Genomic DNA, 12,507 nt, shown 5'->3' on the forward strand with positions numbered 1-12,507 from the left:
AAGAAATTATATTATATAAACAGTAAGAAAGCGAGGCCAGAACAAATTGGCCCAATAAAAGACGACAAAGGAAATTTGGCCACAGAGGACAGAGAAAAGGCGGAAGTGTTAAATAATTTCAGTCTTCACAAAAGAATCGGGGGCTACACTAACCCAGCTTGCAATGCTAAACTAAATAATACACCTCAGGAAGTACCACCATGGCTAACAGAGGATAGACTTAGAACTAAACTAGAGAAACTTAACATAAATAAATCACCGGGACCGGATGGCTTGCAACCGAGGGTTCTTAAAGAGATCAGCCAGGTGATTGCCAGACCATTCTTGATCTTTAAGGATAGTCTGTAGACGACGGGTATGGTGCCAGCTGATTGGAAAAAAGCCAATGTGGTACTAATATTTAAAAAAGGGCCGAGATATATCCCGGGTAACTATAGGCCGGTCAGCCTAACATCAGTAGTCTGCAAGATTTTGTAGGGGATGTTAAGGGACCACATACAAGACTTTAGTAATGAAAACGGTATTAGTAGTAATCAGCATGGATTTATGAAAAATCGTTCTTGCCAAACCAATCTATTAACCTTCTACGATGAAGTGAGCTGCCACCTAGATAAAGGTAAGCCTGTGGATGTGGTGTATCTGGACTTTGCAAAGGCATTTGACACCGTTCCCCACAAACGCTTACTGTACAAATTAAGGAATGTGGGTATGGACCTTAGGGTGAGTACCTGGATAGAGAACTGGCTCCATGGGAGAGTCCAGAGGGTGGTGATAAATGGGGAGTACTCGGATTGGGCGGGTGTCCTGGGACCAATCCTGTTTAATTTATTCATAAATGATCTAGAGGAGGGAATATCTAGTACAATCTCAGTATTTGCGGATGATGCTAAACTAAGCATGCCAATATCTTCTATGCAGGATGTGGAAACCTTACGAGCGGACCTGAACAAAATAATGGGGGGGCAACTACATGGCAGATGAGGTTTAATGTTGAAAAATGTAAAGTAATGCACTTGGGCATCAGAAACACAAAAGCAAGCTACTCACTTAATGATTAAGCACACAGTGTGTGAAACGCGTCTACCTTGTCACGATTGTCATATTTGGATGTCCAGTCAATAAATCTGGATTTTGACTCAACCTGGAGTGCTGCCAATTCCTTTTCTTTACTCACTTGGGGGAGGTGGAGGGGGGAAACCTCTGGGTGAGTCTAGGATGGAAAAGGACCTGGGGGTACTGGTGGACAACAGGCTTGGCAGTGGCATGCAATGCCAAGCCGCTGCAAGCAAAGCCAACAGAATACTGGCATGTATAAAAAAGGGGATTCACTCCAGAAATAGAGATTATTCTCCCACTCTACAAGACTCTGGTCCGGCTACATCTGGAGTATGCTGTCCAGGTCTTGGCACCAGTCCTCAGGAAGGATGTGCTGGAACTGAAGAGAGTCCAGAGAAGGGCAACAAAAATATTTAGGGGAATGGAGGGCATTGGCTATGAGGAAAGTCTACAAGCACTGAACTTATTCTCTCTGGAGAAGAGACGATTGAGGGGGGATATGATATCAATGTACAAATACTGTACTGGTGATGACCCTAGCATAAGGAACAAACTATTCAGAGAAAGGGAATACAATAAGACACGTGGCCACTCACTAAAACTAGAGGAGAAACGGTTTAACCTTAAAATACGTAAGGGGTTCTTTACTGTCAGAGCAGTAAGGATGTGGAATTCTCTTCCACAAGCAGTCGTATCAGCAGGGAGCATCGATCATTTCAAAAAACCATTAGATGGGCACCTTAAAGACCACAACATACAGGGGTATTCAATGTACGGTTAACCTTACAAACTATGTAACTATATAACCTTTGTTTCTACACCATATATTTGACCTGTAACGTGGGACCGCCAGATATGGTATTCTTTGATTCCAGACAAACTAAAAAACAAAAAAACACAGTGCCTCCTCTTTTACATTTTTATGTGGTCGAAATCAACAGAAATAAAGTATATGCTTTAAAGTATGATATGTCCTCAAAAAACAATAGTAAAATGTCCTAGGTTATTTGCAAAGTAGCAATTGTAAGACAGCCACATTTCAAGGTGCTTGAAATTAAGAGAAGATTAGGATTTTTTTTTTAATCCCGCTTCCCTAGGTGGATGCAGCATCGCTCCCCCGCTGGCTCTAAGACTAAAGCCTCGTACACACGTACCGATTGTCAGCCGAACGATCGGCCGTCTTTTGTCCAGTGTTGCTGTGTTGGTTGAAAAGTGCTCAAGACTGCACACAAATTTTGTCGGCCAACAACAACCAACTTCAGAAGTGATGTCATGTGATGGTTAACTTTCCGTGTGTTTTTTCTTCTCTGAGCATGCCCAGTCTTGCTCATCTGCTTTTTGTTGGCCGAAATCTGTACTGACTGACGAACAATCGGCCGTTCTGGTGTTGGCCAACAAAAATTTTATAGCATGCACACCAGATTTTGTTCGGCCGAAAAGTCGCAGTCGGTTGTCGGAATCATCATACTAAGAAGCCGACAATCGGCCGATCGGACGTTGGCCGAACATTTACGGCCGACAATCGGTGCGTGTGTACAGGCCTTAAGAACCGGGCGATCAAGCACTTGGAGACTTGTTTCAAGATAAAAAAAAAAAAATTGTCTGTTGCAGATATTAAAGCCAAGTGCTCTTCATTTATCTTGAGGAGACTAAGTAAAAAGATTTCTCTATCGCTCATTGACAGACTTAGTCTTCTTGATTCTCAAGAGCTGGGTTATGTTGTCTCCGCAGGAGTAGGACTAGGCAGAAAGACAAAACGTTCTGGCTCCACCTTAGGGGCAGTCCCTGAGGGTATATCCTCCCTCTCTCTGCTACAGGGAATCAGTTTTTTTCTGTCTAGTCAGGAGTAAGGACCTAAGTTCCTTGCTGGGATCTTTTGGTCCTGGCAAGATTTTTTTCTTTAGAAAAAACATTTTTTTAGGTAGTTTTTCTCCAGTGTTTTTTTCCTGTGAGATCTTCAAGCAAAAACGCCGGACTGGGCGACACTTGTGGTCACCCCAGCCGGCCTACGAGCGCGCGCAGACCATTGCATTGCGCTTGGTCGGCCGCGACACATTCAAGTAAGTATGCGGGGCCGGCGACGGGCTGGATGTTGAGATCCAGTGGTCACCCCGGTTTCTGCCTTTGAGCGCGTGCAGACCAGAGCTCCGCGCTGGGTCGGCCGCGACGGAGTCCCAGTGGAGGGACTGACCTTGCGAGTTAAAAGTCTCGCTTGGACGCCAGGAAGCAGAGAGCCGAGGCGTCCGGAGTGGTCCACAACCCCCCACCCCGGTGGAGAGGGTATTGTGAAGAGAGGGTGCCTGTCGGTTTGGTATGGTGAGTAAACGTTCCCTTTTTTCTTTCCTCGTTATGAGGCAGTATGAATTATGGGCCCCTCCATACATGGTCAGTATATATCTGACACTAAAAAGTCCCCCTTGTAAATACAGTATGTGTTTGTGGGAAGTGGACTTGGTTTGAGAGCTAACACTCTACCCAGCAGACTGTAATATTACAGCAGACATAGGAGGTATAATCCTACCTTATTTGTAGTGTATCTCCTGTAGATCAATATATCGCCACTTAGCAGAGATGCAGGTGGATGTGCTGGGAAAACGATTTCGGCGGTCCGCCGCCATTTTGCCGTAGACCAAGTGCATGTATGTCCTCAGGTCACGCCGGCCGCCATGTTTTTGGAGTCTTATGTCTCTTGTATGGGGGCGGCCATGTTTCATGAGCCCAGCTACCTCGTGGAGAGCTGGGAACGCCGGAAGGCGTACACAGGGGGCGGAGCCACGTCCTTCTACCCGGGAAAAAGCAACAGCTCCTTCCAGTCTGTAAAAGACAGACGCTGACTGCAGTTGGTTGGAAACTTCACTGCATCGGTTGGTGAGCCTTGGGGGTCCCTCTCTCTCTCTGTGGGGATCGAGAAGCAGGTACTCTTAGGGGCGCTATTGCGCTAGGGGGAGACACATAAAAAAAAAAAAAAAAAAAGGTTTTTTGTTTTTTCTGGCAAAGGTGTCCTGAATTAACATGGACCCTGCCACTCATGTATCTCCTCCGGATCCCCTCGAGGGGTCTGCAGGATCCTCCAGCACCCCACTGACGATTGAATCTTTGTCAGCTATTATGGAAACTTTTGTGTCCCGGGTGGAAGTGGCTTGTCAGGGACAGGGCGCAAGAAAGCGACCCCCGCCTAACCCCTTATTATCTGAAACCTCGGATTCAGACTCTGAGCCTATTTCTGCAGTTGCAGGTACTTCATCTGGGATTGGTGTCTCGGGTACTGTCTCTTCAGACAGTGAGGAGGATGTTTCGGCATCAGCCATAGCCAGAGAGGAAGCGTTGGTAAACGCACTCATTGTATCTGTTCAAGAAACCTTAAGATTACAGGGTATTCCGTCGGAAATAGCTGAAACTGAAATCCCTTTTGGGACTAAAAAACGCATCAAAGTGGCGAAGGTTTTTCCATTGCCCAAATGTTTTGGCAATCCAATCGAAGAAGAATGGCGTCTGCCAAAACGCACTTTTACTATTTCTAAACGCATTAACAGGCGTTATCCGTTTGAGGAAACCCTCATTAAGAAATGGACAGAACCACCTGTGGTGGATTCACCAATTGCTAGATTGAATAAAGCCACGGTTATTCCTCTAGAAGACGCTCCGTCTTTTAAAGATCCAGTGGATCGCAAGATAGAAGCTATGTCTCGCACCAGGTTTTCCTTGATTGGATCAGCTTTCAGACCTATAATAGCTATTGGTCTGGTTTCGCAGGCTGTAACTGAATGGACCAAGTGGTTACGCCGGGACTTAGAAGAGGTCCCTCAGGCGGTATCAGATTTGTTGGAACAAATGATACAGGGGTTACAGTTTGTGTGTGATGCGGCGTTAGACGCCACTCCATTATTGGCGCGAGCATCAGTCTCAGCAGTGGTTTTCAGGCGTACACTGTGGCTAAAAGGTTGGTTAGCCGACCAAGGTTCCAAAAAAGCATTGGCTAATATCCCCTTTTTAGGAGAGCGTCTATTTGGAGCCAACTTAGATGAGATCATTAAGGATCTCACGGGTGGAAAGAGCACCTTTTTACCGCAAAATTTTAAAGGTAAAGGAACTCGTCAAAGACGAGGGCCTTCTTTTTCTGCTCACAAGAGGTTTTTTCATCCCGCGGGTGAAAAAATTAAGTCCTCCAAAGCTCCTTCAGGAGGCGTCAGGGGTCGTTGGTCGGGCAAGCAAAAGCCCGCCCCCTCCAGACCTGAAGATAAATCGTCCAAAGCCTGAAGGTGCGCCCCCACCCATAACTGGGGTGGGGGGACGTCTTCGCCGGTTCCCGGATCCATGGCTTTCCAGAATCCCGGACAAGTGGGTTTGCGAAGTCATAAGGTCAGGGTACAAGATCGAGTTTCGATCTCTCCCACCGGCGCGATTCTTCCCTTCCAATATTCGACTATCCCCGGATCGTTTAGAAGATCTGCGGAGAGCAGTCACGGATTTACTACAACAAGGAGTGGTAGTCCACGTTCCTTGGACAGAACGTTTTCAAGGGTTTTATTCAAACCTATTTACAATACCCAGGAAAGAGGGCAAAGTGCGTCCAATTCTGGACTTAAGGGCACTCAATTCTTTTGTCAACATAAGAAAATTCAGAATGGAGTCCATTCGCACAGTAGCAGCCTTCCTGCATCCAGGGGATGTCCTAGCGTCTAAGACATCAAGGACGCATATCTTCACATTCCCATTTTCGCAGGACATCAGCGGTTTCTACGCTTTTCCGTAGAAGAGAACCACTATCAGTTTGTGGCGTTACCTTTCGGTCTCGCCACGGCTCCTCGGGTCTTCACGAAGGTGTTGGCCCCAATGTTGGCACTACTGCGCCAAAGAGGCATATCGATTCTTGGTTACCTAGACGATCTTCTGCTTCATGCAGAGTCTCCTCAGACCTTGCTACAAAACATAGAAATTACTATGATTTCTTTACAGGAATTCGGGTGGCTGGTGAACCAGCAAAAGTCATTTCTGGTTCCCACCCAGAGGCTCGAATATCTGGGTCTAATTCTAGACACAGTCAGGACAAGAGTTTTCCTTCCGGTAGGGAAACTCCGAAAGATTCAATCAGCAGTCCAGTTGTTACTATCCAACAGCTGGTCTTCCCTTCGGACTTGCATGAGGGTTCTGGGGTTGATGGTGGCTTCCTTCGAAGCAGTCCCATTTGCCCAGTCCCATACCCGAATTCTTCAGCAAGAGATTCTTCTCAGATGGAATCGGAATCCGGAATCCCTGGACAATCAGATCCGATTGAGCAAACAGACCAGAGAGTCTCTGGTCTGGTGGCTTCGGTCTCCGATGCTCAGCCAGGGAAAGTCATTTCTGCCAATATATTGGACGATAGTGACCACGGATGCCAGTCTATCCGGATGGGGAGGAATTCTCGGTCAGTTATCTGTCCAGGGACTTTGGTCCCCGGAAGAATCCAGGTTACCGATAAATGTATTGGAACTGAGAGCGATCAGACTTTGTCTGATTCACTGGACCGAGCAGCTCCAGGGCAGCCCGGTTCGGATCCAGTCGGACAATGCCACGGCCGTGGCTTATGTCAATCACCAGGGGGGCACCAAGAGTGTCCGAGCGGCCAAAGAAGTGGCTTGCATTCTTCGCTGGGCGGAACGATTTGTTCCAGCTATCTCTGCGGTGTTCATTCCGGGGGTGGAGAATTGGCAGGCAGATTATCTCAGCCGTCAGACTCTGGATCAGGGGGAATGGTCCCTCCATCCAGACGTTTTCCACCAGTTGTGCCTACGGTGGGGCACCCCGGATGTGGATCTGTTGGCATCACGATTCAACAGGAAAGTACAGAGATTCGTGGCTCGCTCCCGCGATCCTCTAGCAGAGACCGCAGATGCACTGATCGCCCCGTGGGGGCAATACCAGCTAATGTATGCCTTCCCTCCTCTCGCGTTACTGCCAAGACTTCTTCGCAGGATAGAGGAGGAAGGAATTCCAGTAATTCTGGTAGCTCCGGACTGGCCTCGTCGAGCTTGGTACGCCGACGTGGTCAGACTGGTGGCGGACGTCCCGTGGAGACTTCCTCTCAGGGAAGACCTACTGTCTCAGGGACCGATCTTCCATCCTGCTTTACGATCGCTGGCTTTAACGGCCTGGCTATTGAGACCCAGGTGCTGAAGGACAAGGGATTGTCAGCTTCAGTTATTCCTACTCTAGTTGAAGCAAGGAAAGCGACTTCCAGAAAGATTTATCATCGCACATGGAAGTCCTACATTGCATGGTGTGAACCTTTGGGGTTCCGTCCACGGCCTTATTCGGTTAGTCGAATATTAGCTTTTCTGCAACAAGGGGTTGAGCAGAAACTGGCCTTGAGCACTATCAAGGGTCAGGTCTCAGCTTTAGCTATCTTCTTTCAGAAGCCTTTGGCTACTCATTCCTTGGTGCGGAATTTCATCCAGGGGGTGCGACATCTGGCTCCGCCAGTGCGCGCGCCGTTACCACCCTGGGATCTTAATTTAGTATTGTCGGTTCTTCAGAAACCTCCCTTTGAAGATATTAGGGAGATTCCTCTACCTACGTTGTCCCAGAAGGTGGCCTTCTTGGTGGCTATCACTTCTGCACGCAGGGTGTCGGAACTGGCCGCTTTATCTTGTCGTTCCCCATATCTGGTGGTTCATAGAGATAAGGTGGTTCTTCGTCCGAATCCATCCTTCCTACCAAAAGTGGTTTCAGAATTTCATCTAAATGAAGAAATTGTATTACCTTCCCTGTGTCCTAAGCCCAGTCATCCTCGGGAGTTTGCTTTACACTCCTTGGATGTGGTCCAGGCGATCAGGGTATACTTAAAAACGACAGACTCGTTTCGCAAGACGGATTCACTTTTTGTGATCCCGGATGGACCCAAAAAGGGGTTGCCTGCATCTGCCGCGACCATTTCCAAATGGATCAGACAGACGGTGGTACAGGCTTATTCTATTAAGGGTCGGGAGCCCCCGTTCCCTGTTAAGGCGCACTCCACTCGGGCACTTAGTGCGTCATGGGCCTTTCGCCATCAGGCGTCAGTGGTCCAGGTGTGCAAGGCGGCTACCTGGTCGTCGGTGCATACCTTTACAAAACATTATAAAGTTGATGTAATGGCATCATCTGATGCCGTGTTTGGCCGCAAGGTTTTGCAGGCCGCCATTTGAGGAGACCAGTGGTCTGCCTCGAGGGTTTTTTCCGTTGGAAATTTTTCTTTTGAGTCTCATTCTTTGTTTATAATGAGCCTTTAAAACTTCTAGTTTGGCACCGGTTGGGCCTTCTAGATTGGATTTTGATTTTTGTCAATCCCACCCCTCATTTGTGGCACTGCTTCTGGATGTCCCAGCTCTTGAGAATCAAGAAGACTACGTCTGTCAATGAGCGATAGAGAAAAATGGATTTTTGTAAGATCTTACCGTAAAATCCTTTTCTCTTAAGCTCATTGACAGACGTAGTACCCGCCCCTCTATCATTGAGTTGGGTTGGGTTAAATTCTCTGTTACTGCTTTAGAACAGAACTGATTCCCTGTAGCAGAGAGAGGGAGGATATACCCTCAGGGACTGCCCCTAAGGTGGAGCCAGAACGTTTTGTCTTTCTGCCTAGTCCTACTCCTGCGGAGACAACATAACCCAGCTCTTGAGAATCAAGAAGACTACGTCTGTCAATGAGCTTAAGAGAAAAGGATTTTACGGTAAGATCTTACAAAAATCCATTTTTATAGGATAAATAATATAGACACCTATTAGTTCTTAGTTATTTCCCTTACATGTTATAATATTGACTTCTGTTGCCACTTAATTTGAATTTGTCCAGATGTTTTAAAATGTTAATTTGCGTACATTATTTATAATTTATCTTTTGAGTTGCTCAAAACTGTAAGGCAGCCCATGGATGAGTGAGATTTTTTTTTTTTTTTGTTCAACTAGCAGTTTGAACTCCCTGCTTAGCTATTGTATTCTGACAATGGGGAGACTTCGCCCATCGTCGGAATACATTGATCAGCGCTGCAGGCTATAGCTTGCAGCACTGATCAAGCAGGGAAAATTCTACAGGGTGGTTGTCCAGAAGTCGGCAGACTGACTTCTGGACAACCTCCCTGCCAATACATGGATCATAATTCAGCGGGTTCCTGCTGAACCCGATGATTTTCGATCCATGTATGGCGGTCTTTAGTTGTTCTCTGGCTTTATTTACAATAAGGCCTGTGCAGCGTTCATAATTCTTTTCAACCCTGATTATTCAGTATATTATAACAAACTGTTTCTTCAATGTCTGAGCTAGGCTTTACCATGTGTTTTTTTTTTACTGTTACTTGAGCTGAGATGGCAGCTGCAGTGTATTGTATGTGTGTTGTATTAATAATATATGCAGGTAACTCCCATACACATCGCAGAAGTATGAAACCTTTAAGTAACTCGTTAGATGCTTTCTGATCAAAAATTCTTAAAAATTACTTTTCCATGATTCATCTGAATTTCAAATGTTTTTCCCTTGAAAGATCTGTGTCAGTGAACAGAAGATTTTGAAGGTTTTTCTTTTTGTTTTATCACATGTTCTTGTTTCTTAGACCTCAGGATGCTCATGGACCTGAGCATGTGTTACCTGCAAGCATCGAGTTTAGAGAAAACTGTGAGTAGATTATTCAGTTAATTCTTAGAGAATTGTCATTGGGGGGTTGGTTTTGTTATCATAACTGAGTCATCTTCTTTATCATGTGTGTTTTTTGTTTTGTTTGTTTTTTGTTTTGTTTTGCAATGTGTACATTTAATTTTTCAGAAATTTACTAAGCAAAATGCAGTTGTAGACATTGGATGATCATGATATTGATGTATCTATTTGATCAATTGTATAACTTGTTCAGTCTACGCAGGTAGCCCAGGGTCCCATCTTATGACAAACCCCAATGCTGGTTAGAGTAGTAATCATTGCAATACAAACATTTCTGTAGGTCCTTTATTTTTATTTTTTTTGGGGGGGGGGGGGGGTGCTAGCCTATTTGTGCTCTTGCATCCACTACATGTAGTTTTTTTTTATTATTCTCCTTAGTTCTGTCAGACAGTTATGATTGTTTGCTCTGCTTTATTTTCTTTATCTTGCTATGGCACTGTAGTCTTTAGTAAATTTAGTTTCCTATGTGTGCTTTTGGTTCTGTAGATGGGTGACAGCCCATTTTACTCTCCCAAACAAACCAGGCCCCACTAACCATTTTATTCTGTGGGCTGGCTAAGAGGCACACAAACAATAAATGACTTTGTATTTTCTTTTAAAAAATAAGGAATTATTGGCAATGTATATGGATATTTTCAAGCGCATTCTGTGAAAGATCCTTTATGGCCATACAGACATAGACATTTTAAAGAAAGCTTACTTTTTTTCTATCTAAAGTATATTTGTCACAAAGAAAAACAGGCAACATGGCATAAGGAAAGGTTCCTTTCAGTGAAAGACACATGTTCAAATGATTGTTTCATGCAGAGAGTAGGCAGCGGACTATTTCAGCTTTCCCTGTAAAGGTTGAGTTTGGCTTATGTTTGCATTCAAAGGGTAAAGGATAATGGGTATCTTCTTTGACCACAAGTGAGACTTGTTAGAGGGCAGGAGGAAGCTTATCACATCTAATTTGTAAAAGCTATGTGATTAAAAATAATGTGAACTGGAAAGCAGAGGAAATTGCATTCATTATGAACAAGTCCTGGCCATAATACTTAATAATTGTGGAAATTTTCATTTGGCTTTCATTCGCAGCAATTTGACACCCACGGTGTATTTTTTACCCCCAGTTGGAGTGAAGAAAAGTTTGAAATAGATCAGTACAACAGCAAAGGCTTTTTACACCTAATTGTTTGATCATTTAAATTTGGATAACTTTGGTACTGGGGGGGGGGGGGGGGGAGTGCAAAAAGGCAGAAAGTGCAAGATCATGGGTGAAAGTTAGACAATGGAGCACAAAGGAGATGGATGTGGATAGGGGAAGAGAGAATGCAGCACTATCTGAATGTTGACCGGGCACAAAGGAGGTTGATTAAGATCACATTATGGTCCATTGGGAGAATAGGTCATGTGGTTCTGAGTGTGGTTGAAGGGTGGAGAGAAATAAGATTGTGGCTAAAGGGAGGTAAAAGTTGAATGAATGGGCACAGGGAGAGAGGAGGTAGTTTGAGAAATGGTTGTTCCTGATAGATTGGGTGGAGTTAGTTCATAATTTTCCACTGGGAAAGTGCAGAGGACCCAATTATACACTTGGGTGAAAAGAGACAGAGATGAAGCTGATCATGGATCAGGGAAAAAGGTTTTATATTAACTGCCATTTCTCACTTCAAGGGTACTAAACACCGGGGTTGATTTACTAAAACTGGAGAGTGCTAAATCTGGTGCAGCTGTGCATGGTAGCCAATCAGCTTCTGGCCTCAGCTTTTTCAATAAAACTTTGACAAAGAAAATTGGAAGCAGATTGCTTTCTATGGAGAGCTGCACCAGATTTTGCACTATCCAGTTTTAGTAAATCAACCCCGCCTTGATGTGTAGAGGTGGTGATGCTGTTTATACAAGCCGTGGAACACTTTTGATGATGGCTGAAACCTAGCCATAAGTATTGGGATTGGTGGAACGAGGTAAGACTTGGCACATGCATGACTGTATTTATGAAATGCCTTATAGACTTTAATAGTCGGTTTCCATTATGGAAGTCAGACTATGGGAACAGTGTTAAGAGAAAACATACCAAAGAAACCAATGCATTATGTAGAATGGGGAGTGCAGGATGCCAGAGACACTGGAACACAAAAAGGGTGACAAGGAAAAGACCTTACAAAGCACAGGGGACCGGCGAAAATGAAGGGATGAATGTTGCAGATAGTATTCTGGAAAGAAATTGGGGTATAAGATAGTGGGAACATCAGTGAACATGAATGGCCTATAGTGCAGTAAAAACCTACTACAGATATTGAGGTAGGAGCTAGTGGCATAGTCAGCAGAGAATGTAGTGTGGACTGTAGAGGCAAAGCTGTCAGAGAATTTATGATGAAGTGGCTACCAGTAAATCTAAGTTGCCCATACACTGTTACTGTCTTCCTCCATCCACACAAACAGGATAGTTGGAAAAAATCCCTCCTACCAGGACGATTGGCTGTAGTAGCTAAGCAAGAAACATTTTCCAGCGTGTCCTTTTGACTAAAGTAGATCAAACAATAGACTAGCAGGGACGGCCACACAGTGATTGAAATTTGGCCAGTCCCTGCTGAACCCAGCCATATTTTAATTGTTCAGTTATATCCTATTTGTATTAGGGGGTGATAGTTATGGCTGGCAGCCAGAAAGTTGTACAGAATTTTGCCTGGACAATAGTACAGCCGGCCATACGTGGATCATATAGCAGCTAGCAGTAATTGCTGTACTCTGCTGGGAAGGCCCCCTTTCCCCCCCCCCCCCACCCCACTGGCAGAATACAATAG

General features: G+C 45.1%; 1 protein-coding gene across 12 annotated transcripts in view; it reads left to right on the forward strand.

Moving 5' to 3' along the window:
- AFDN (afadin, adherens junction formation factor) overlaps window positions 1-12,507 on the forward strand; it is a 438,519-nt gene that overhangs the window by 203,501 nt on the left and 222,511 nt on the right. For all 12 annotated transcript variants that reach the window (XM_082249807.1, XM_082249808.1, XM_082249806.1 and 9 more), the window contains one exon: window positions 9,624-9,685. In XM_082249807.1, coding sequence (XP_082105933.1) covers window positions 9,624-9,685 — 62 coding nt within the window. The remainder of the gene's footprint in view (window positions 1-9,623; window positions 9,686-12,507) is intronic.

Source organism: Pelophylax lessonae (assembly GCF_965119305.1).
Source record: "Pelophylax lessonae genome assembly, chromosome: 3".
Taxonomy (NCBI): Eukaryota; Metazoa; Chordata; class Amphibia; order Anura; family Ranidae; genus Pelophylax; species Pelophylax lessonae.